General features: G+C 35.7%; 1 protein-coding gene across 4 annotated transcripts in view; it reads right to left on the bottom strand.

Annotated features, from left to right (window-relative positions):
* Positions 1–26,429, bottom strand: part of Mctp2 (multiple C2 and transmembrane domain containing 2) — a 160,870-nt gene that overhangs the window by 9,410 nt on the left and 125,031 nt on the right. For 2 of the 4 annotated variants that reach the window (XM_076848831.2, XM_076848833.2), the window contains 3 exons: positions 25,233–25,274; positions 9,524–9,633; positions 19–128 (listed from right to left, as the gene is read on the bottom strand). In XM_076848831.2, the coding sequence (XP_076704946.2) occupies positions 19–128; positions 9,524–9,633; positions 25,233–25,274 (262 nt within the window). The remainder of the gene's footprint in view (positions 1–18; positions 129–9,523; positions 9,634–25,232; positions 25,275–26,429) is intronic. The other 2 variants (XM_076848832.2, XM_076848834.2) reach the window with 1 other exon arrangement.

Here is a 26,429-nt window from a genome sequence, read left to right as displayed (position 1 = left end):
GGACCATGTCAAACTTACCCCAGATTAAAATGATGTAGCGCAGTGGAATGAAGTACAAAGTGATGGTGGCTACGGCCAGAATCAAACAGGCCAGGAATGAAAGGAACGGGACCGTCCAGTTAAACGTGCTGTAGACAAACCACATAAATTTTATTTCCTTTGAGGCTCAACAACTTCTGGAGTTACCTTGTCATATGTATTTCATGCTCAGTTGTATAAAATGTCTACTTAAATTTTTTTATTAAATACTTGTAGATACATATTAAAACATCACACTGTGTTAATGCCAAAATGTTTGAAGGTAAAATGATTAGATTATGAAAGCTGTTACCTCTTTAGTGGAGTAATTCATTTGATGAACTAATAATTTGAAAAGACTACTCCAGGCAGTAGGATGTGCCCAGAGGAAGTAGGTAGCTGGGGGCATGCCCTTGGGGATTATATTTCTTGTTTTCCTGGCTGCTGCTCTCTCTGCTTTCTGGCCTCCTTGAGTTTAGAAGCTTTCCTCCTTCCACCATGCTCTTCTGCCATGGTGATCTGCCTCACCTCAGGTCCAGAGCAATGGAGTTGGCTACCGTGGACTGAGCCTCTGAAACAGTAAGCCTGAATATACCTTTCCCTCACCTAAAGTGTTTCTGTCAGGCATTTTGTCCGCAGGGATGCAAACCTATCACAAATCTCAGTGATTTAAAAACTGTGATACTGCCAAGATGGCTCTATGCATGGAAATCTTCAAAGCTTTGGTGGAGTTACTTTCAAATCAATATTTCTATCAATGAAATACATAGTTGTAAATATTTAAAAAGATTACTACGGTGCTTTCATGCTTCTGCATTTTCTAATATCTTCTATTTAGAACTTCCAAGCTCATTTATTCTAAAAGACAGAAATAAGGTGCTCTCAAATGGGTGGGGGGCTTTGGCTACAAACCATCACACCACTAATCATAGGTATGATTTTACCATACAATATTTTCATGGGGCTCTTTGATCCTTTGATTACATGCATGGCTTGTTTGGTCTTGAAGACCTAGACCTTGGGATGTGGAATTCCATGTAATGTAAAGATTCTTGAGTAGTCCTAAAAATAGAGCCCTACTTAGGATACCTAGAGTAGTTCTTCTTACTAATCTTCATCTTCCCATACAAATTTACATGTTTACTCTTTGCCTTGTTCTAAAAATACCAAGAGGTTTCTTCTGTTGTCTTTTGTATGAGTTGAGGCAAGAATTTGGGCAATTTTGGAGGAAGTAGCATGTTAATAGTTACCAGGCATTTAATTTGTGCTAGTATTGAACATATATTTAAACTGCAATGCTCGTACTAATTTTGCTAAGTAAGTATTATCCCCATTTTACAGATGAGCACACTGAGAGGCTAATTTGTATATAAACAAAATTCCATCAACAGTATCGAATTAGGTACCTCATACTCTTAAGACTATTATCAGTGTTTCATCTTTGCCCATGGAGATAATATTTGTGTATGCATTTATTTTTTCCCTTAAATTATAAGTAGATTTGAACAACTTTTAATATGCTTGTTGATGATTTTTATAGTAGAAGTTATTAAGAAATAAGTTATTTCCTTGCTCAGCATCACAGTATATAAAAGCATCTAAAAAAAAGGAGTTTACAAGCTGAGCAACTTTGAGAAAGTGACTACATCAATCTGAACTATAATTTCCTCTGTGCAAAATAGAAACAATAACACCTATGTCATAAATTTTGTTAGAATTAAATAAGAATTTGCATTTCAATAGTTAGTTCAGTATTTGGCACATTATAAAATCTCAAAAAAAAAAGGGGGGGGATGCAAAGGCAATTACTATTTGTGAATTTTCCCTGAAGCCGTTTTGCTTGACTTTGTCATAAGTGTTTTAAAATATGTCTTTGGATGGTAAAGAAATTGGTCCTTTCTCATGTTTGTTATCATATTTTTCCAGTTAGAGGCTTTGTCCTTATTATAAATTAAAATATTACCAAACTTAACACTGATTTTCCTTTTCCATTCCTGTATTTGGTCAGACTTAGAAGATACCTTCCTGAGTTTAGTACAGTAATGGAACCATTTATAAAAATCACTGTTTCCCATACTCCTTGAATATGACATCTTTGTTACTTGTCATAGACTTGGTTGATTTTTATAATGGATGTACAAAAAATAAATATTAAGCTAGGCACTTTTTTGCATTTTTAAAAAGTAAAAACATGAGTAGCAGATCCTGAATTGAATTTCCACATATATGTTGAAGCATTTCTGACCTCTCTCTTCTAGAGTAGAACATTTTGGATGGCAAATTTGTAGTATGTGTTCTAAGGAATTTAACTTGCAGTCATCTTTGCCAAAGGCCACAGAGGCAGTACATGAATGTCTGCTCCAGTCTGGTTTATAACACATACAAACTGGGAACCTCATTATCATTAAGGGGGGAATCTCTAGAAATATATAAAGAAAAATAATCGATAAAATACTACACAAATTCTAAAAACTGATATGATTTCCACATTCTACCATAAAGGCTCAAAACTAGAAAAGTGGAAAACAAATGCAGAAATAAATGTGCATATAATGATCATATAATCATTACTAAATATATACAAGTATCACATGTATAAGTTTATCATACTGAAAGAGAATCTGAGGATTTACTCCAAGTTAACCAATTCCAGTTAACAGTTGCTAAATATGATGGGGTTGGGGGAGAGAAAGAAGAAGGTAGAATGGGAGACTTGGTTGATTTTTATAATGGATGTACAAAAAATAAATATTAAGCTTGGCACTTTTTTGCATTTTTAAAAAGTAAAAATATGACTAGCAGATCCTGATATAAATCTGCGGCTCTTTAGTCACCTCTGAAGATTATTTATTAACCTGATAGTTTATAATTTGAAAATCTGTTCTAACGCTCATGAACTGTAAGCATAACCACAAGCAATGTACTCAACTTCTCTGTGCTTTACTTCTCCCATTTGTAGGATGAGAATAGCATCTTCCCATCCTCTTGTGGAGATGTTGAGGAGATCAATGACTTAATAAATAGAAAGCATGTAAAACAATATCTGGCACTTAGTAGGTATTCAAGAACTGTCCACTGCCCTCATTTTTTTGTTACTGCACAAAAGTGAAGAATATGAAAACGGATTATATCAGGTAACAAGGTAACATTCTGAAAATGGAAAATTATAAAAGCTACACAATATGTAATATTACTTATTTTGTCAATAAAAAATGAAGTTCATTAATAAAACAACCAAATTGATTTTTAACTAAAAATCATGCTTTCTGCTGTTTTCCACATCTAGAAAATTACTTTTTAGACATACATGTTTCCCCTCCTAGCAATACACCTTTAAAAATACGAGATAAATAGCCATCATTACACAAATATGAAAATAAGAAAATAGAATAAAAAATAAAATTGTAAGAACTCTGAGGTAATGAAGTTTCAAAGTCAGTTTTCACTCTAATAATTTCTGCCAAATATTGGGATTTTGAGCTTCTGTTACCAGCATAGTGCATGGGGCACAGGAGGTAAAGCCTAGAATATCCTCAAAAAAAAAAAAAAAAAGAATTGAATTGGGAACCATTGAATAAAGTTGATGTATGCAGGGTAAAGATGAGTGTGAGTGAAAGAATGAATGGAAGGAAGGGAAGAAAAGAAACTATCCATGAGTAGACATAGAGAACTATGCCTGTTGTCACTTTAGCACAAGCTAGAAAGAGTTGCCATCTAAGATTATGCTACCAGTGTAGACTGAAAAGCTTCAAGTATAAAATTTAAGGAAGATAAAATGATCCCATGTTGATAATATCCCAAGGTCACTCAAGAAATAATAATCCTGTGCCCAGCATGGTGGTGCATACCTGTAATCCCAGTGGCTTGGGAGGCTAAAGCAAGAAGATTGCAAATTCAAAGCCACCCTCAGCAACTTGGGGGAAGTCTGTCTCAAAATAAAAAGGGCTGGGGATGTGGCTCAGTGGTTAGGTGTCCCTCCCTTCAATCTCTGGTATCTAATAATAATCTTCCTTAGAGATATGCAATATCAACCCAGATATTTCAGTACTTCTCACATAAAAATCCAAAGAATATGAATTCACAGTTAAATATGCAAAAAACATGGCACAATTAGAGGAGCAACAGCAGACAGCAAATTCCAAAGTAAAATACTGCAGGTAGAGATCCAAACCAATATATTAAATTAAATATTCAATATGGTAAAAGTCAAACTAGGGAATGAAAAATGACCAAGAAGCACTGAAAAATGAAAACTATAATGATTACAGTTAGAAATTCAATGAACTAAACAGAAGTTTTGCATAGGAATCTAGAGAGTGCAAGATCATGCAAAAAAAAAAAAAATACTTAGCATCACAGAATACAAAACAAGGAATGATATCAAAGAGGTTCAGAGACATGGAACACAGACAAAGAAGGTTTCAGACAATTTTAGACCATGGGAAATCATGCTCTTAACGTAGTGTGGCAACTGAAAGAATAGCAAGAGTGCGTTAGTGTTTCCATTCCTAGGAAATAGAGGGAAAATGTAGAACATAAAGAGCAAGGATGAAGAGGGTACTTAAAAATCACAGGTTTAAGTCTATAAAAGAACACAACCTCTGAATAGACTACATGGTACAACTTGAAGTTTGTGATTGCCATGTACAGGACTGAGATCTGAAAAAAGTAGGTTTAAAGGGAAAACTGGAAAGGTATTTATCAGGAAGTAAAAGAGGAGGTGACAAAACCACATGAAAAATCAAGAAGATAGGAAAGTTTTATTAGTTTTAGAAAGGTTCCTTCATATTGATAAATAATTCAAGAAAATATGACAACTTTGACACATAAAAACGAAATAACAGCTTCAAAAACATAGTAAGCAAAAACAAAACCGCAGAGAAAGATAAATTCACAACCACAGTAGAAGGTTTTAACACAACTCTAATTGATAGAGGTAGCCTCCCAAAGTCCAAAGATACTATACATGTAAAAGGTCTGAACTTGAGAAAACCTAACAAGCAGATAGCACAATAACCCAATAATCTACTTTTTAACCTTGAATAAAAATATGCAAAAGTAGGCCATAGTTGTATCACTATTTTGTGAACTTAAAGTAATTAAACTAAAAACCAGAAATAATAACTAGAAAATCCCCAAAGTGTATTGGAAATTAAAAAATACACTTCTTAGTCAAGAAAGAAATCAAACTAGGAATGAGGAAATGGCTTTACCTACATTTGAAAAAAAAATTTAAATTACTACATGCCAAAATGTTTGGCATGGAATAAAAGCTGTGTTTACCAAAAGTCATAGAACTTTAAACCTTAAATTAGGAAGAAAGATTGAAAATAAGTGACTTAATCACCAATGTTAAAGAGGTAGAGAAAGAATAATACATTAAGGCCAAATAAAATGATGGAAACAGAAGATGAGCATAGTAATTGCTGGTTCCTTCCAAGGACTGATTGATAAATGTCTGTCAAGAAGAAAAGAGCGTCTGGGGTGGGGTCAGGGGACAATAAAAATCACAACAATAGACCAGCTACAGATTTTGATAAGTTACAACATATAAATAAAATGGACAGACTCTTTAAAAATTACAGGCTTACATAAACAGATGAGAAAAAAAATGGGAAAAACACATGAAGAATATATAACAACCTGAACATTTAATTAAAAACCTCAGAAAGAAAACTGCAAGCCCAGATACCTCACCAGCAAAACTATCAGGTCTTACAGGAAATGACTCCAGACTTACACACAATTGCTTCCAGGAAATAGATAGAGGACAGTCCATTCAACCTTATTTTATGTATTTAAAACCTTCTGTATATGAGGGATTTTCACAAATAGAAATTTATAAATCAATTTCATTAATGATTATAGCTACAAAAATACTAAGGGGGCAGAAATAGTAAATAAAAACAAGCACTATATGAAGGAATTGCATAACAGAAAAGCTGGATGGTTGAATATATTCCAGCAATGTAGATTGGCTTTATACTTGAAAAACAATCATTATATTACACCATATTTAAAAAAATGGAGGGAGGCACATATGATCCTCTTCAAGAATGCAGAAAAAAGAAGTGTTTGACAAAACTGAACTCACATTCATGATGTAAAATTCTGAGCAAACTAGGAATAAAAGGAAATTTCTTTAATTAGATAAATCATCTTTACAAAAACCAAAGCCAATATCATTCTTAAGGGTGAACTGTTGAGACCTTTCTCTCTGAAACTGCATAAGAAAGTGAATGCCCGTGAGCTCCAATTCTGTTCAGCATTGTCTTATAACTACAAACCAGAAGTATTGTAGGGCACAAAAATTAAAATGTGTAAGGACTGGAAAATTGAAAATTAGATGATATGTTAGTTTAATAGATAATCCAAAATGATCTTCCTAAGAAAATTATGATAACTAAGCTTACCAAGGCTATTAGATATAACGTAGTCAATATAGGAAAATTAACTTCACTTCTACATATAAATAAGAGGTAGAAAATAATACCAAACAAACCAAATCTTTAGGACTCTATCTCAAAAAAAAAAAAAAATCAGAGTTCTATAAAGAAAAATATTAAAAAATACAGATAGAAATGACCAGAATGATGGAAGAAGACAACAATTTTATATATGAGCAAACTTAAATTGTCACCATACCAACTTTCTTCCAATGGGCACAGTCCTAATAATGATCCGAACACCGTTCGTGTAAGAAGAGTCATATAGATTTATGTTGTATGCAAGAAATGGAGTTGTGCATCAGATTTCCTGCCAGATTTGTCCTCCCAACAGCCAAGTAATAGACTTTTCCCCTCAGTAACCCACAACCTTAAAGTGCTTTCAGAAACTGAGGTGTTGTGGGGACGGGGTAACATTCACTGGGTTTAAGACACAGAGGAAGAAACTTGAGGCAATTTGCAAAAAATAGTATGTGATTACAACATGCTATCCAGAGATAGATTCCTAAGGATGAATGCTTTTATGTTATTCTCCCAAAAAATGTTCTCTAGGAATAATTGTCTTTTCCTTTTCACAGTGAAAGACTCACCCAAGATCACTTATACCCTGTCTGACAGAACTCAAAAAATCTGAACTCAAAACCGTGGCTCCAGAGCCACTGTTCATTTTTTGCCATGTCTCCTACATGGTATCTTCCTCACACGTGTGTAGTTTTCACACTCACTTATGAATGCTTTCCTCACATCTGGTTGCTGGTTCCCTCAGTGGTCTTTCTGTCTCTGTTACTTTAGGCATGTTATTCTCAAACACAACATTCAACCATCAGTCATTCCCAATGGCCTTCCATTGGGAATGTGATTTCAGCTGCTTTCCCATCTACATGGGTGAGTATTTCACAACATCAGTGCTAGCGAGGACAGTAACTCCAATTCATATGAATGTACCTTCTAAGATTTATTCTGGAATATGTGTAGAGATGGCTTACTCTGGCCTTAATCTCATCTCCTCCATGGAGGTGACTTTGCCACTAAAGGTTTGAAGCCATCAGTCAATGATGATAAAACAGACAATATACATCACTCTTTTGACCCATGCTCTCTACTAATATAAATGCTGCAAGTTGAATAAATGTTTCAGTCTGACATATCTGTATATTTAAAATGTGCCTAATATTAGAGAAGCTGATTAGAGAAGGTAGAGTAGGAAAAAAGAAAATAGTTTTTTATTCCATGCAAATATAGCCCCACTGGGTTTCTCCCAGTTAGTGGCAGGGAAGCCTTGCTCTGAGAGTTTTATGTAACTGTGTTTATTTGCTAGTTGCCAAAAGTTGGGTAAAAGTCTTCCTGGTTCTTGAGCACTGAATTCCAATAGAGTTACACATGAAATCCCTCTTGAATGCACAGCAGGGACTCTAAGGTCACTATAATCATGAATGGCCAAAGAATTAATAGGAGTTGAGCCGTATGAGCCTTCCTGTGTTGCAGCTGGGCAGAACAGAGCCCTGTTGATGGGCTGAAAATGCATCCCAGACATGGTCGCCGCAGCTGTGCTGGGCACAGCTGCCCCTCAAAAACACCGTAGAGTCGAGAGTCTGTTTAAATCCCTCTGCCCTCTTCTCTCATCAGACACATTTCCTTTAATGTTATCAACTGCACAACAGCCACGCTTGTGTTTTAGAGACCTTTAAGAATGGACCCAGTTTTACCAAACCACATGATCTTCCTTCCTCGGCCTTGCCCCCACTCCACATCCTCTCACCCTCCTTGCTGCCAGTAGTTCATCTTTTTTTTTAATTGACTTTTTCCATCCCCTGAAGGCCCTGCATGAAACACCTCATTTCCAGGCATTGCCATCTTTATCCCCTATAGCAGGGACATATTGAGTCCTCCATCTTCCTGTATCTACCTATCTTTTGCTTTGAGCTAGTACACAAGGGCTCGCACCTACTGAAGGCCCCACTTCTCCATTCCTTGCCCAGTCATCTCTTCCTATTCTTGCAAAGTTGTTGCTGCTTCAACAACTGTTCCTTGCTGTGTCCCTTGTGTCCCTTGTGGGGTGGGTCAATCCTCTTCAGCAGCCTGTCTTACCTCGTTCCACCACCAATGCTACTGAAATCTATTTGGCAATTAGTGATTTCCCTGCCTCATGGAAAAGCAGAGAATAATGATATAATATAATAGTGAAGAGAAATGACCAATAAGGTAAGTGTTAATTCTTAGAACTTTCCTGGCACAATTCTGGATTAAAGGAGGAAAGAAAACCTCCCTGTTTTAATGGTATCAAATGAAGAGCATGTAATACAGATTTTAATGTGTGAAAAGGACATGAATCATAGTCTTAACTTGGACTCAGTTAAAGAAGTTATCATGTATGCTCAAAAGTGAAGAATGATTTGGGTTTGAGCAAAACCCAGCCTGCCTTCTTTGTAAATAAAGTTTTATTGGAACACATGTAACATACCCAATCATTTATGTATTGACTGTTCTATTTTTATGCTTAAGTAACAGACTTATGTAGTTCTGTCAGATTATGAAAATATTTACTCTTTGGTCCATTACAGAGGAGTTTGTCAACTCCTATCCTATGCCATGCACGTATGCACTGAATTGACTTGGTGTCTACCCATCTATGACAGTGTTAATATTGTACAGTTTTTTGGAGAATTGAGTGAAAAAATTTCACAGTGTTTTGAGGTTCTGATATAAAAAGTCTCTGTTAAAGCATACTTGCTTCCTTTTTTATTTCTGCAGAGGGCAATTCTATTTTTTTAATCTATAATTTATCACCCAAACCAGGATATTTCTGAAAGTGAAAGAGGACACTATTAATAGTTATGCTGGGACAACTAGTGTAAACTAAGCCATATGTCACCCTAGTTCTGAGGCACTACCCAACTGTGAAGCTGACAAGCCCAAAGAACAAGCGACCAAAGTCAAACTGGTTTGCACAACACCACTGCTTTTGTTTTTTTGCATTTTTCTGATCCCATTCCCCCTTTCTCCCATCATCCTTGTGAGTGGCAAATCTACTTTAAATACAACATATATGCAGAACTTACTTTTTAATTCTTTCTCCAAAAGAAGCTATTTCCTCCAAGATGTTTTGAACAGTGGAAACGATATCTTGTACCATGTAGATTCTCTCAATTAACCCCTTTCTCTCAGATTCCTGGGAAACATGAAAGATACAAATCAGTAACTGCATTTCTCATCATTCCGTTATGGAAATTATTACGCCATGCTATAATAATATAGTTCTAACCAACAGAATGATTTCAAGAGATCACATTTTTCACAACCTCAATGTTTATTGACTCCCAAAATGATTATCTGTTCACTTACCTTTCATTCATAGTGTCCAAGCTCCATCGTTACCTCAATATCATGTAATGAATGGAAGTCTTTTGGAACTGGGGACTTCAGTTCCCTGTGGACTTGTTGATCGCCTCAGGGAAATCTGCAATTCCTTAAGTATGGCCAACTGGTTTCCTCAGTCCACATAAGGTTACGTGTAAATTCACCCCAGTCCTCTTCTATCACAGTCCTTCAGAAATGCTCCCATAGAGACCGAAAGGTCATGTTGGACTTACACATAATATGCTTCCTAGACCTGTGACTTCTGAAACTCTGCTTACCACCCAGACACAGAGCAAGCACAGACAGCCACAGTATATAGTGCTAAGGGCTGCAGGCTAACTAAGTTATGCCTTGAAGGATGCTCAATAGTTTTGATTTCTTCAGAAAGTTGGAAGCAAATGTAAGTTCATCTTCCTCAGTTTCCAATTCTTCCCACAAATGAATTCAGCTTTCATGTAGAAAACTTTATATTTTACCATACTAGGTAGCTATAATGCTATAAAAATGGAAATCACTCAAGTGTTTGAGGAAGGATAATTCCCCGGAGAGTTGTAGTTTGACACTGTTTCTTATATTTCGCTGGTATGTGCTAGCTTCCCTGTAATTGGGATTTATTCAGTGTCCTGCTTGTCTGAGTCATCACTGTCACTATACCAGCTACATGAAACCTCAAGCAACTCTACAAAACTTAGTTCTTATCTAGAATTTTACTTTGGTTAGAATTATGCTAAATTACTGAACAAAAGCTTCTAAATTTAAGGAGGACATTCCTATAATAAAAAAAGATTATTTTCATCCTATAATCCCTGTTCCAAATCAAAATGGAGCCATGAATGGAGTGAAGGAGTATCCATCACCCTAAGGATTTCTCATAAAAGCACCAATGTGGCAGACATATTGAGAAGTACATGCTTCCTTTCTTGCCTCTGCCCTTATTTGTGAATCTGGAGTTTAAACAGACCAAAAAGAGAATCAGAGGTTGCAAGCACCTTTGCCAGCCTCTCTCTTGTGAAGGGTGCTGGCTGGGTGTTTAAATACAATATACGTTCAGAACTTTTGGTAACTTCCTGCCATCTGGCCTATACTTTTATAGTATCATTCCATAGTCCTCCATCTAATCAATACATAAAGAAAGCAAAGTAAGGTTTATTATTTCTTCTTGTATCATCAAATTCGAAGATATTTTCACTTTTAACCCTAATTTTAAATGCTTACTTTCCCTTACTACAATTCCTCAAGCAGTTTTTGTTAAAAATTAGATATGCTGCCACAGTGACCTAATTCACCATCAGCAACCCACTGATATGTTTTAAGGAGAACAATGGTGAAAACCCATCTCTGTCTGCCAAACAAGTATTCACATTTGTAAAGAAGTATTTGAAAGCACTGGGGAATTTGACCCAAAGGGCAGAAGTGGCTTCCTCTTTTCAGTGGCATCCAGTTTAGGTCAAAACAATTTCTTGGAAAATGACTCAAATTTCCATGTGATTGAATTGCATAGAAACTTCCTATTTCAGTTGTCCATTTTTTTTCCCCTATGAAACAACCAAATACAAAGGTTCTGGTTGTGAAAAAAGCATGAATTAGTACACCAAAATAATAAATGAAGTGATTTCCCAAATGTCCTTTTGGTTTTTATTGCATTTGATGTTTTAATTTGAATCTTCAGTAGCCAAAGATGAGGGTAAAGAGCACCAGTGTATCTAGGGTCAAGGAATATCTTATCAGACATACCTGTGTATTTTAAGGGTGAAAACAAATGAAATTATATAATTTTTAGAATATTTACCAACTAACAACTTGGTTTACTTACATTGAAGAACTAGAAATTCATTTTTTATAAACATTGTTTTAAAACATAAAAATATTTTGTGTGCATTAAAACAAAAACTTCTCTTTATGCTTATTATGTGACTGTTTTATAATCTGTGAAGAATAGCTATTAATAGAAAATAATCATATATTTTGGCTGATTTCCTAAGTTGTATCTGTCAATACTCCCACATAAGAGTTACTTTTCAAAGAAAATACAATTATAAAGTCATCTGTTCATTTCTAATATTAAGTAAAATTGTTCTTAATCATCTTCAAAGTTTAATGGTCATTAAATTGACATCTTATAAGCCCCACTGTAGACCACAATTAAGATAAAGTCTCTCTACAAGCACTTAGATACTTTGAGAACTCACAAAAATGTAATACATGGAGAATATTCTCCCTTCTCTATTTTAAATATTAAATGTCTATTTCAGTCCAAATATTTTCAAAGCCATTGTATTTTTTATATCCATCCATATGACTTTATCTGTCAAACAATTTTCAGGACAATATAAGATGTCTCTGTGATTCCTTTGAACATTTAAGAAAATTTATTACAAAATATAAATGGCTTCTCAATTTCTTTCCATTTCCTGGCAGAATATATTTTTATCCTAACAAAAATCAAAAGATTTCCCCTACTCTTTGAAATAATCTAAAGTGTCACTTCAGATTTTAAGAAGAAAATGGTGCATATAGCATTTTGACCTCATAGTTTATTTTGTACGTATACACTTTTGCTTTGGTAGAGAATAAAAGTTGCCTTTTTGACACCTTTTTATTCACTTCTGTTCATGAAAATTTCCAATAGTGAAGTTAATTAGCACTTTAGTCATTAAAAATGTCCAAATAATTATGACAAAAATGCATCAAAAATCTAAAAGATTTTTTTTACAAGAGCAAAATAGCTTTAGAGAATGTATAGTTTGAGAATTATATAGAGTTTCAAGTACTCCAAAAATCAAAGGGATGACGAGCAACAAAAGAGACATTTGCTGCTAGGCTGAAACTTAGGTTATATATATGTGTGTGTGTGTGTGTGTGTGTGTGTGTGTGTGTGCGCGCGCGCATGTGTATGTATATATATAAGGTAGGGTGTATAGCTCAATGGTAGAGCATATGCCTACCATATATAAAATTTGTAGATGGACACAATACCTTTATTTTATTTGTTTATTTTTATGTGGTGCCAGGATTCAAACCTAGTGCCTCACACATGTTAGGCAAGTGCTCGACCACTGAGCCACAACCCCGGCTCCACCTTTAGCTTATCTTGATCACAAATCCTTATTATCTCAATTTGGTACATATGAGACATGCACAGCTGTGTGCACTACAACCTCTAATTGAATTGGTTGGTATTATCACTTGCATGCATGTGATCGTGGATAATGAGGGCACCACTGCCAATCCCAAGTACATTTCTGCCTCATGGATTCCTTATTTTGGAAGAGTATCTTGTTAGTTATGATATGCTCCATCAAAATTTACATTCATATTACTAACATATTAATCACCAATGTCAAATATTAAAATTTGCAATGTCATTCTTGATGTCAAAGATTTTATTATTTATAAAATTCACTGCAAGAGGCAGGGGGTATAGCTCAATGGTAGAGCATATGCTTTGCATGCCTGAGCCCTGGATCAATCTCCAGCACCCCAAAATATTTACTTGAAAAAGATTTTTTCCATATATGAAAAAAATCCAGATGATTTCAGAATTTGCTAATTTGAAAATCTGAATACTTTCAAGGAAGCTTAACAACAGCTTTCCTATTTTTAATACCCATACAATGAAACTGGAATAGAAATGGATTAATGTAGAAAAAGTCATTTGATTTAATAAAAGTCATTTGTCCCACAAAGATAGATGTAAATATACATTTTTAGTTGTATTATATTTTAAAATATTTTCATAAATAGTTTTCTTAAATACGTATTTTCTGTTGAAATAGCTATTGTGGCTTCCTCTGCAGGTTTGTCAACTTAAGCTTACCTATGTTAATGACATAAGCAGGGTCTTTGGGGTGGTTAGGAAATGGAAGCAACATATAAAAGTTTGCTATGTTTGGATGTGGTTTCTCCTGTAAACAGTTCACATACTGGAGGCTTGGTTCTTAATGTAATGGTATTAAGAGTTGATGGATCTTTTTAAGAGGTGGGGCCTAATGGGAGGTGATTTGGTCATGGGGTTACCACCTTTGGAAGGAATTGATATTCTCATGGGAGAATATCATATTTCTCATGAGAGCAGGTTGTTGGAAAGCAAAGCCACCCCATGTAGCCATGCTACCATTTTCATTTCTATTTCAACACATTGGGAGACAGCTGGAATTAGACTTTCCAGCCATCAGAATTTTGAGCCAATGATCTTGACATATCATACATTTGAATCAAATGTTGTATAATCATTGTATTGTCATGAGCAAAAAATCATTGTATTGTCACGTCACAAAAAAAAGTGGGAAATCCTGTCATTTGTGAAAACATGGATGAACCTGAAAGGAATTGAATTAAGTGAAATAAATCAGGCACAGAAAGACAAAAAAAAAAAAAAAAAAAAAAAAAAGAATTTTGAGCCAAATAAGTCTCTTTACTTTACAAATAATCTAGTCTTAGGTATTTTGTTATAGCAATATAATACAGACCAAGACACAGTTAGTTCAACAACACCTATATTTAGAATTAGAAAATCAGTACTTGATTATTCATTAAGTACTCTTTGTATTTTTATTATTTATGGATTTAAAAACATTATCAGTTTTTAGAAGTTCATATTTACTGAAAATAATGAATTAATCCACCCATGCAAAGAGGAAGTTAAAGATGGGATACCTAGGAATATCTAGGTTGTTTTGTTAGATTTAACTATTGTTACACTTTGAGAACTCTGGTCCCAACCTATGTATTTATGGAGTACCAGTAATGACCTTAAAAAATGCTAAAAGTATACCATGAAAAAGTCCAAGAAAATTATTCCAGCTTGTTTTAATAGAAATATAAAATTTAATACTTGGTTTAAAAATGGGGTAAATCATTAAGTGGGAATTTTCTGGGCAAACAGAGATATGTGATAAGCATAATAAGTTTTCCCTATAATGTATTAGTATAGAAAGGAACCAATTCCTTTCAGGGTATGATTCTATATAGTGAGGAAAAATATTTTTTTTTCATGCATTTCTATGCCTTCCTTAGAACCCTGTATAAGGCATTTGCTACTCTTGTCTGGGATGGCAAATATCATCATGAAATGGGCATCATTTGTGATTAATAGCAAGTGTAGTCTCTGTTCTCTGAATGATTTCAATTGCCATTGGACGATGTCTCTGTGTATTGGTCAAGGAATGGGAGTTTCTATGCTACAATAAGATAATATATAGGTCTACCTCAAGTTCCATGGTTTTTGAGAAGCATCCTAAGGGAGCCAGTCTACACTGACTACCACCTTTGTTCTCTCAAGTGGCATTACATCTCTGTCCTTTCAGTCATTCCAGTAGCAAATGTTCTTTTCAGTCTCTGCACTGCAAACTTAATCTCTGTTAAATCATCAATATGCCAACAGACATATTACCTAGGCTTCAGTACTAGTAATTCTATTTATATGATACCAAGGTCCAGAGAGATTAAATCATTTATCTATGTTCACATATACATGATAAAAAGATCCCAGCCCAGAACTAGTAACTCCAAAGCTAGTTACACTTATTATAGGAAGTCCTTTAAGTTTTGGTTGGACATTTCAAAGCAGGCATTCAGCTTATATTTTCTCTGTCTGCCATTTGTTCCTTTTGTCTCTCTGGGTCTTTGTTGTCTATTTACCATTTAAGACACAACGTTCAGATGTTTGTCCAGCTATGCATATCTACCTACTGTTCTTTTCCAGGACTGGTTTGCCCAATATTTGTGAGAACATATACCCTGACTTTTGACAATATTGGGGGAAAACTATCTCTTTCCTTTCTTATTTAACAACCTGGTAGGTAATGAAAGATTATTTTAACCTAATAGATAAAAAAGTCAAAAATGAGAAATATAAAATCTTAAAATATACCTAAGATATACCAACTCTATTGGCCTACACATTTAGAAAATGTGTTTATGTGTTACTATAGTAACAAATGTTCTTTTCGTTCTCTGCCCTGCAGAATTTATATCTTTTAAAATAAGATATTATCTTACAGGTGCAGTGGCACACGCCTATAATCCCAACTATTCCAGGGACTGAGACAGGAACATCGCAAATTCATGGTCAATCTTAGCAACTTAGCAAGTCCTTGTCTCACAATTAAATTAAAAGGGCTGGGGGCATAGTGTAGTTATAGAGGGTTTGCCTAGCATGCACAAGACCCTAGGTTCAATACCAAGTACCACAAGTAATAAGATATTGGTATTATAGTCTGTTTTTTTAATGATATCTGCTAATATAACAATGAATACATTACATAGCCTTTGGTATTAACTGTAAGGAAACTGAGATATGCCTCTGCAGATCAGATTATGGAATAAGAGAAAACTGGGTAACTCTGGTGTTGTCATCTACTTGCTTTGAGATTATATTAGCCCATTTGTGTTGCTGTGACAAAATATCTGAGTAGGGTAACTCATAAAGAATAAATTTGGAACACAGGGTTCTTATGAGGGAGGGTCCAAACAGCATGACACAGGGCTCTCTGGTTGTGTCACAACATGGTAACAAAACAGAAAGAAAACTAGCTGTTTGTGCAGAAGGGGCCAAGGATAAAAGATAGCCTCAGTTTATGATCATTGCTCTGGAGAGCACTCTCTAGGAGACCAGCATGAATGCCTTCCTTGGGTGGTGTCCCAGGACCTAATTACCTTCATTAGACCCCACCTCTTGAATGTTCCACTCCATCCACATCACCACACTGAGGACTAAGTATCCAGTACATGAACCCCTTGGGGACACAAACAAAATGTTAACCATAGTAGTGATCATGTCAAGATCTTGCCCTCTTGGAGTCCCAGATGCATCTCTGGAAAATAGAGATCATAATCTGTACCCTAACTGGAGGATTAAACATGATCATATATGCAAATTACCTGTGGTAGTCTAGTTTAGTCTACTTCCTAAACATAAGTCTCTTTCAAGAAGGCTAAGAGACAAAGAAGGAACTACCCTTTGTCTAGTTTAAAGGAACCATGGTTAGTTTGAGTTTCAAAAGAAATGATCTTTCAGGACAAGTCTACTCATGTTGTCCTGAGTTGTAGGAAAGATCATCTGGCAGCTCTGTCTGCATCATGCTGGCTTTATTTACACATTTCAGATTGAACCAGGGAATGTGGTGATAACAGAGTTTAGCAAACACAACACCACACCGCGTCTGTGGCTGCTGCTACCGAATTGCTTAGGAAGACCACAAACAATCCATTCAGAAAGACAGAACCGCTGTCACATACGTTTATATTTCCCTTAACATGGAAGCTTCTGATTATACAAGGACATTTGTAATAAAAATAGTGATAACCATGGGTGAGATTAAACAAATAAACAAGATAATTGTGGATAAACATAGAGCTTTCCATTGATATATTTGAAAAGAATGGAATTCTACCTGTCATTGCAAACCTCCAAAACTATAGAATCTAATGGCAAATTCATGTGATACAGGGCCAACTTTACAACCAAGCATGTACTACAAGCAGAAGCAGCAACAAAGGATATAATCTACCTAATCCAGAAATCAAATTTCATAAACTTTACTTTTTCAAAAATACACTCTAAAGAATGTCACTGATTATAAGACAAGTAACAAGCTCCAATTCTAACTAAAATTTTATATGATATAAAGACAAATGCAAGAGCGTAATTTTTAAACTGCTCATTTGTTTATGAAATGTCAAAAGCATTGAGGATTTTGACTAAGTTTTATAAGCAGCTGAATTAGGAACAATTAATGTGCCTGTGGTATAACATAGCTGTTCGTTCTCTAAAAATAAACCAAAAACATAAAGAATAATTCAGAAGGCAAATCTTATTTTTTTTTCCTTAAGGTCTTGTTTCCTTTCCAGTGTCTCCAATGAGACACTGCAATAAACTAGCTTCGAGCCTCTGGGACAGAATTAACACCATCAAAATGAATTTACAACTGAGAATTAATTATATAAGCAGTATGTTACTTTAAATCTTTCCTGCATGTTCTGATTCAGAAAAAAAAAAACTCTCATTTCTCTATTAATTATCTAAGCAAAACCAGAGAGATATTCCTGAAAATTGACCCTGTCAGAAAAAAAAAAAAACCCTTTTGACATGCTTAAAAATTGAGTAGCATTTGTCACAGGATACGCAGGATTCCCAAAAGAAATCGATGTAAAATTTTCTCTCATGATCCTCCCAGTAATTACAGCCACCAAGACTAAAGATACAAAAATACAACTTTACAAAACAGGAATGTTTGGTCTGTTTCATTTCAGTGAATATTAAAAGCCTGGAATTTGAAAACTTGAAGAATTATAAACATTAGAAATAGTTTGAGTGGCATGTAACATGAAAAAAACTTCTGTGTCTGTCATAACAAAGAACAGGAAGCAACATTTATATATGAGATTAAAAATTATTCTTTAGGAATCCCAGCTTAATGCACTGGGAACTGTGTTTAGGATTTCTTCCCATGGGGCATTTTGTTGGCAGACAGACACACGTGTGGTGTCAACACCATGGTTCATGCTATTAAAGTGGGGGTGGGAAGAGAGAAATCTGTCCTCTTTCTGCAGAGTGCTTGTTTCTCAAGTAACTCTTTTACTTTAGGAAATGTATATAAAGCAGAGTGTTTGGATTTGAATCAACATCATTTCTAAGGGCCTTTCCCCTGCTCTGGTCATTATGGAGCTTATATACTTCATGTAACACCGTTTTGGGCTTGCAATAGTAACCTCTGGTATCAAATAAAAGGATTGAAAAAATTAAAAAAAAAAAAAAAGAATGAACACCACCAAGAGAAAGAAATTCATTAAAACAGAACTAAAAAATTGGTCACATTTTATAAATCAATCAATCTATCTATCTATCTATCTATCTATCTATCTATCTATCTATCTATCTTAGATTCTGGTATTCATTCAGTTCCTCTGAGCCAACTGACAGGATGCTGTGCCACCACAAGGTTAATAGAGCTGTTTTCTATAACTACAACTATTGTAGACAAATACACAAAATGCAACAGTTGTTTAGTTTCTATGTGCCTCCTTTAGCTTCCTCTCAGGTAGGAGAATAAAGCGGGTATAAGGTAAAAATATTTACATCATCAAGAAATGCAAAACGTAATTCTCATTACCCTAAATCTGAATTTAAACACAGCTTCTGTTGGCACACCTGATTCCCCCAGCATTTCCTCTCCAATTCCCATCATCATTTACAAATCCTGATGAAAGTGTAGTAATCACACAGCAAGACTGTTGTTGAGCATGACCATCTTGCTTATTATCGCAATCTCTGTCCTCACAGAGATAAGAGAAATCAATAAATATCAGCAACAATAATGTGGAAAAGGGAATGAATAAATTGATGATATGCTCCATCATAATGATGTAGCACAGTGAAATATAAATAAGACTTAGGAAATAAGATCTGGGTTTGAATCTTGCAACTATCCTGGCTGAGAAATCCTGGACATGTTACTTAATTTCTCTTAACTTGAGTTTGTTCAATTGTGGATGGGAAAGATAATATCAAAAGTAATGACTTGAATACTCAAAGAGTTAAAGGGTACAAAAGCACTTTGCAAATTTGGAACACTCTGAAAATACTAGTATTTTAATTAATTTCACTATTTAAATAATTCTTACATATCACAATTTTGTTTTTAAATTAATACTTGTGTTTCATTCTTTTTCATTTATTACTTAATTTTTCATGAAGGAAAAATGTGCTTCCACCTTTCTGTTAATTATCTCCATAAATTTTATTTCACTTTTCTAATAATTTTCTTATAGTCTTGTTGATGATTGGTACTTAGATTGGGCCATATTGAAATAGAAGGTTTCATAAGAAAAGACAAGAGGAACAGCTACTGTGCTCAGAAAAAATTACTTGTGGATGATTGGGATACAATGTCTAGTGTATTCCACTCTAGCTTGACATAAAAACTTTAGGCAATGAGAACTTAAACACCATGATGCAGCACAGACTACTAAATATCAGAGCCTTATACTCAATTTTGTACATATTAGTTAATAGAAGGATAAACAATTCATGCAATTACAGTCTGGTATATCTTACTTCACAAAATTTGAAAGTAAATACTAAGTACAGTCCTTACAGTAGACAAGGCAGATAGTATCTACTAGTATTAGGAACAATAGTTTGATAATAAAAAGGATATTTTGAATATTCCCAAGGGCTAGGTTAGTATCATTTTTGCATTACTTCTAAAGGAAATAAAATCAAACCCTTTTAAGAATGGATGTTTGAATTTTAAAAAAGAATGTGACAAGCTGATATGTCAAAGGAGTATAGGAACTGGGGAAGGCACCCTTTTTCATTCAGAATGTTCACAAATTGAGAATTAAAAATTGGCTGGAACCCACTTATTATTAAAATCTTTAAAGTAAGACAATATGGTCAAAATGTTATCAATTAAATCACTTAGCCAATAAAAACCATATGAAATAAATCTAAAAGGACTTATATCAGAATTTCCATTTACTTTAGTTCCCTAAATTTTATCCATAAGCAGATCTTCTATAACAGGCCCTGTATGTGGGTTGTATATGCGCTGAAGGAGTGTGTGTGCACAGATACCTACATAGGCACATCTACAACTCTTGTTAAACATCAAAAGTTACGTCCTGGCTTTTGATTTTCTTACTATCATCATACTTCATCATCTCAAAGTAACACTGTTAATGGATGAATTAACAAAAATCACTGATCAAACCCATTTATTGAGCGTTGGACATCTTTTAAGAAGGCAAGAAGAATAGTAAGCAAACCACTCTTATTACTAGATTGTAAGGTGTCTCCCATGAACAATAGTTTTCCCAAGTTAGAACAGTAGATTAACTTCTCCCTCTACAACAAGAGGATGAAAGCAATGAGCCTCAGTGGACCGAACAACCCCACTGAAAGGAGTGTGCAGGTTAATTTACAGAGAGAACTCCTGGGTACAGAGGCCATGGTCTTATTCCTTGATGGCTCTGCCTGTGTAATGCTAATGTCATTCAATAGATTGCTGGATTATGAAATTCACAGTTTAAATGTACTTAAGTTTTAATGATGACATCCTAATTTGTGCAAATTGTAAATATAATGTCCATTTGCATCATTTCATTAGAAATTGTTCCTCAATCAACAAAAATGCATTATGTTTCTTATCTTCTTCAAGGAAAACATCCACGTCTGCTTTTAAATCAATTACTGATATAAAAAGATGATTTTCTTTTTTCATAAACTCTATCAGAAAATTCTGACCTCATTGATGATCCTAAAAGGACAGATCATTCAAGTCCTATTTCTGTCAGCCTAGTTATAAATAAACCAACCCACAATGCAGGCATCAGAGTAGTTTCTTTCTGATAGCAATACACTGCTTTTTTTTTTCTTTTATTATATGCCCTATGATTCCTCTTTCCTGATGCTAATAGTAAATGCTGAAATATTCTATGTAAGTGGTTGTTGAGCTGGAAAAAGAAAGAAACTCTTAATAGAAGTATTTATACCTTCAGCAATGAAAACAAGATATTATTGTCTTGCATGACCTTTCCTAAGTACAGGATACAGCATTTTACACAATAGTTTCTTGGTTCATGCTTCAATTACTGACCTTTACTGTGTAGAAAATTAATGCAATTTTCATTGTAATCCATCCGTACAAATAAGGTCCACACGGAAGGATTCCACATATGGAATCTAATACAAATAGGAAATGTCAACTGATTGCTGTTGGCTGAACTTAGCCATTATCTGTTTGTTCTGGGGTCCCTTGCAAACTACACTTGCAACAAGCAATTTCTTACATGGGCCATCAGGTATAAGAAAGGAGGATTTCCTCTCTTTAAAGTTTAGCTTGTATGCTTCACTTCCTGAAAGCCAAAAATTGAGTTACCTGAAACTTCTATGCTCTCATTGAAAGTTCGCGAAAGAAAAGGCAAAATTGTCCAGTCTAATCTGGTTTCTAATACAGATCACCACTAAGCACTTTTAACAATAAGAAGGAGCAAGAGGCTACAGTGATGTCATTTTGCAACAATCCCTGTTCCAGACAATAAAAGTATGACAGACCCCAGACCATGTCCTGGTCTGTGCATCCAAGACAGGCAGAAGATGAGAGTACATTCATCTCCTGAGGAAGTTGGGCCAAGGGGCCCAGGCAGCCTTTCATCTTTCACAGTCATCTGTAACGGTATGTGGTGGGAAGGGGTGCTGGTAATTAAGGAGTGTCACTTTTAAGATGGATGGTTTGGGTAGAAAGGAGTTTCTCTCCTCTTCTGGTTCTGTAAGAAATGGCTGTGTGTTTATAATTTGTAAACAGTTCCTCTTGGCATGGGTGTGTTACAGTTCCCAGAAGCACAGTCTGTCACATCTAACACACAACAGAAGCCAGAAGGGCTCAGTGGGGAAGACCTCTCTGACAGTCCACTGTGGTGGGGAGTTGCCTAGTCACTGTGTATCCATGTCTACGATGAGCACATGTCAGTGGTGGAGGCTGCTGTACGTGGAGAAGAAATGACACTTTGCACACCTGCAGGATGTGCACTTGAGGAGCCTCCATGTTGAATACCCCTTTAGTTCAACAGATTTACAAGAGAAGGTATAGTGAAAAGAAATGAACAAGGACTAGAAAGCCTGCCATTCTCCCCAGCTATTGAAAGGTATGTTAAGCAGAAGAGGCATAAACAGAGGTTGAATTATTTTACACTCATTCCTTTAGAGGATTTTATAGAAATATAAAACTGAAGAAGTAAAATCACCATGGTTTTGCATTACCTATTAAAAGGCCCTATTTGAGCCAGGTGCATGCCCGTGATCCCAGCATCTCACGAGGCTGAGGCAGGAGGATCTCAAGTTCAAAGCCAGACTCAGCAACTTAGCAAGGCCCTAAGCAACTCAGTGAGACCCTGTCTCTAAATAAAAAGGCTGCAACTATGGCTCAGTGATTGAGTGCTCCTAATTCAATTCTCAGTACCAAAAAAAAAAAAAAAAAAAGAATCGCTATTGAAATACTGTAATAAAAACATGTCAAGAATGAAATTGCCCTGGAGGGAGTGAGGAGAGCCCTGCTACAACCCCTTTCACCATGGGACAAGTTGATGCTACTGTCATGAGCAGGGCCATGCTGGGATGGATGAACACATGCCAGGGTGCTGCCATTCACACTCTCTCCTCTGTCATCCTTGCCCAGAAAGACTTGAAGCACATTCACATAGCTCTGTCTGCAAACATCCAGGACGTCTGAGGAAACTCAGTGGAAGATTAGACCTTGACAACCAATAATCTACGCTTCATGGCCTAATTTTGTTGCTTGCCACACAATTGCCAAACAATACTTTTCCATTCCTAGTCTTCTTGTTAGAAGCTCTTCTGCTTCAGAAGGGCCAAAGACATGTGGTCCAAATGATCTCTAAAGGGTGGGCAGGGCCTTATTCTTGGGGTGACTCATTTAAATAGACTTGGTTAAATAGAAAAAAAAATTTTTCCTCTCTTTTGAGCTTTGGTTTATGAAAATTTAAAATTTTGCCTAGTGTGATATTGTGATATAATAAGAAATATATATTTAGCATTTGTTCCTGGCTCCTGGCCAGAGCTCCTAAAACTCTTGGAACTGCCTAAGTGATAAGAGTGGTAGGAGTATGTTTTGTTATATTTGGTTTTGTCTCCAGGTCCTGAAATAGCTGCAGATGTAGAAAGGTGAAAGGAGAATTTTTTTGTTGTTCATTAAAAAAAAAAAAAAAAAAAATGTCCATCACACCTAAGTTTAAGTTAAGGAGACAACACGTTTAAAAATCCCCTAAGGATGGGGGGCTGATTGCTAGAGGAATCCACCATGTGATTAGAGGATTAGAACTCAAAGGCCCACCTTTCACAAATGCTGACTTAAGGAAGCGTCCAGAAAAACAACCACTAAAGTAAAAAAAAAAAAAAAAAAAAAACTATGTCAGGAGGCTTCTGTGCTGTTGAATATGTGCAGGAGCCAGGATCATGCAGTGCCTAGAGAGGGCAAGGAAGCACCACACCCCAGCCCCAATCTTCCTCTGTGTGTCTCTTCCAATTAGCTGTTCCTGAGTTGCATCTTTTACCACAAACCATAAGTGTAAGTAAATGTTTTCTTGCATTTTATGAGCTATTCTAGCAAATTTTTAAACCCAAGGGAGGGACTGTGGGAACCCATAATTTATAGCTGGCTGGTAGAAAAACTGTAGGCCCAGACTTGCAACTGGTACATTGTATAGGTTTATAACTAATTCATTAATACTGGTTATTTTTTTTCACCAAACATCCCTTATGCACTTTAGCCAGGCAATGGCAACTAATATTCAATGACGGTCACATGGTAAACCCTCTCATCAATGCATCAGGATGAAAAATGTATCTGTGTGAACTCTAACCTGGAAAAGGAGGATTTCCTTTTTATAAATATTATACTTTATTATTTTGCTATTAACGATCTTCTTAGCACAACAAATACAACTTACTTTGTAACCCACCCCATTTGCCTTAAATGGGCGAAACCATCTGGTCCACTCAATTAATTTTCAGGCTCTTTGTGTCATGGAGCCAGTATCTTTGAATTAATTTCTATTCAATGGGCATTTATATTGCACACTTACTCTTAAGGTTCTCCCTTTTGCCCTTTCCTCTCCCAGAAGCCTCCTCCATTCTACCATCCCTGGCCCCATATACCCACAGGTTTTAGGGGACTGGAAGTCCATTAAGCTTGAAGCATCTCATTTGGCACTTCCCTTTTTTCATTTTATTCCAGAAGGTTTGTCTGAAAGTGTAATGACAACAAAAGCAGCAGATTTGAGAGATTCTCCCAGGAGAAGTAAAAGGACAGATGTACACAGACATATAGCTGAAAACGCTGCCAGCAACAGCTGGGAAACTGACAGGCTCGGAAGTGGGTGACCACCCCACAGCGCGCCGTCGTGAACCTAAAGGAGCAGCAATTTCACTTGATTTCCTTTTGACTTCCCAGGCTACCTTTTATCTACAAAGGGGAGGGCTAACCTTGGCTTTCGTCCAGAGAGCAGCCTCCGATCGGTATGCTGTTTAGAACATTTCAGTTATTCCTGACGTTATATCCCCTTTGAATCTTATTATGTGAAATCTTAGGGCCCAAATATCACACTATACCCATAAAGGTGTACAAATATTACCTGTCAATTGAAAAAAAATAGTATTTGTAAGACAGGAAAGGCAACTGCTACTCCTAATCCATTTGGGTAAAGAGTCAAATAGAGGATTGTAACTGTTCCATTTTTAATACAGGAGATTCTGGGTTTTTTAAAAAAATATTTTAATATTATTGTATCATTTGATTTATAGTATTAAAGAACCAAAAAGATGCAACCTGGCGGGGCAAATCTGCTGCCCCCATTCGTGTCCCTGTCCAGCTGTTTCCTTAGAAGACTCACCCTCTCTTCCTCCTCTTCCTCCTCCTCCACGTCCGTGCTCTCCTGAAACAAAACCCCACAATTTGTTAATTAAGCCTCAACCATAATCATCCAAAGAAACTGAATTGCATGTACATTTTAAATTTTGTCTACAGAATTCAAACATTAGTATTTTTAAAATTTATTACTAAAGTCTTGAAAATGCCATTTAAAAAATTGAGGGACACCACAGCAAGACCACAAATGGTAGGCATCACCATCTCCATAGAACAATTAATGTTTTAAAAAAAAAAGCTACAAGGAGAGTGCCCTTTGAAGGCATCCAGCTTCACAAATACATTGCTGACTTTCACTCTTCTGTAAACGGTTTCGTTCTCATTCTGACAAATGAACCAACTGCTCTGTTAAGGCTGAGAATACTGTATTCCGTTTGTGCTGGGCTCATGGTTATAATGACTCCTCTTTCCCTTTGGGGTCATTACTGAAACATTAGACAGTAGAAAGTGCATTTTTTCTGAATATAATACATCTTAAGGATAAGTTACAGTTTCTATGTGGCTTTATTGTTTTCCTTGGGCTCTGAGGTTGGGAGAAGCAGGTCAGGGAAGAAAACCCAGGGCTCTGATGTGGACTTGTCCACTTCAGCTCAGGTGCAAAATATGGTGCTGCCAATGGGCTCATTCAGATCTCTTTGGGAGTCTTGGCTATTTAATAGGTGAATTTTTAATCATATCACTACAGTGTCTAAAAACACACATAAATGTATACACAATCAAATGAATTAAACAGCTCAGAAAGAAATGCTCAGTATTAAATAACTAATAATTAATATTAGGGTCAATTTTCAGCTTGAACACTTACCTGGTTGCTTAACTGTGCAAAGGTCAGGAGTACTATTTAGTATCACTCCAGCAGTTCAAAAAATTGTCAGTAGTATGCTAAGTTAAATGATTAGATCCAGAGTACTCTGCTATAGTACACAAAACCACTGAGTGGTCATCATCTCCAGAGTGGGACAGAATTGTCATGATGTTCAGCTGGCAGTATGGGACATTCACTGACCCTCTCGGGATCTAACCTGTTTACCATTGGCAGTAACCATGTTTCATGCAAGCTGATAGATAAATAAGAAAGTCATGAAACTGGGTTATGAGAGGAAAAAGCAAGTGTAATTTGGGAAGTTGTAAGTCTTCAGCTTGAGTCACTGTCTAGCACATT

Source organism: Callospermophilus lateralis, chromosome 3 (genome assembly GCF_048772815.1).
Source record: "Callospermophilus lateralis isolate mCalLat2 chromosome 3, mCalLat2.hap1, whole genome shotgun sequence".
In the NCBI taxonomy this organism is placed as follows: Eukaryota; Metazoa; Chordata; class Mammalia; order Rodentia; family Sciuridae; genus Callospermophilus; species Callospermophilus lateralis.
This window is presented reverse-complemented; position numbering and strand designations above follow the sequence as displayed.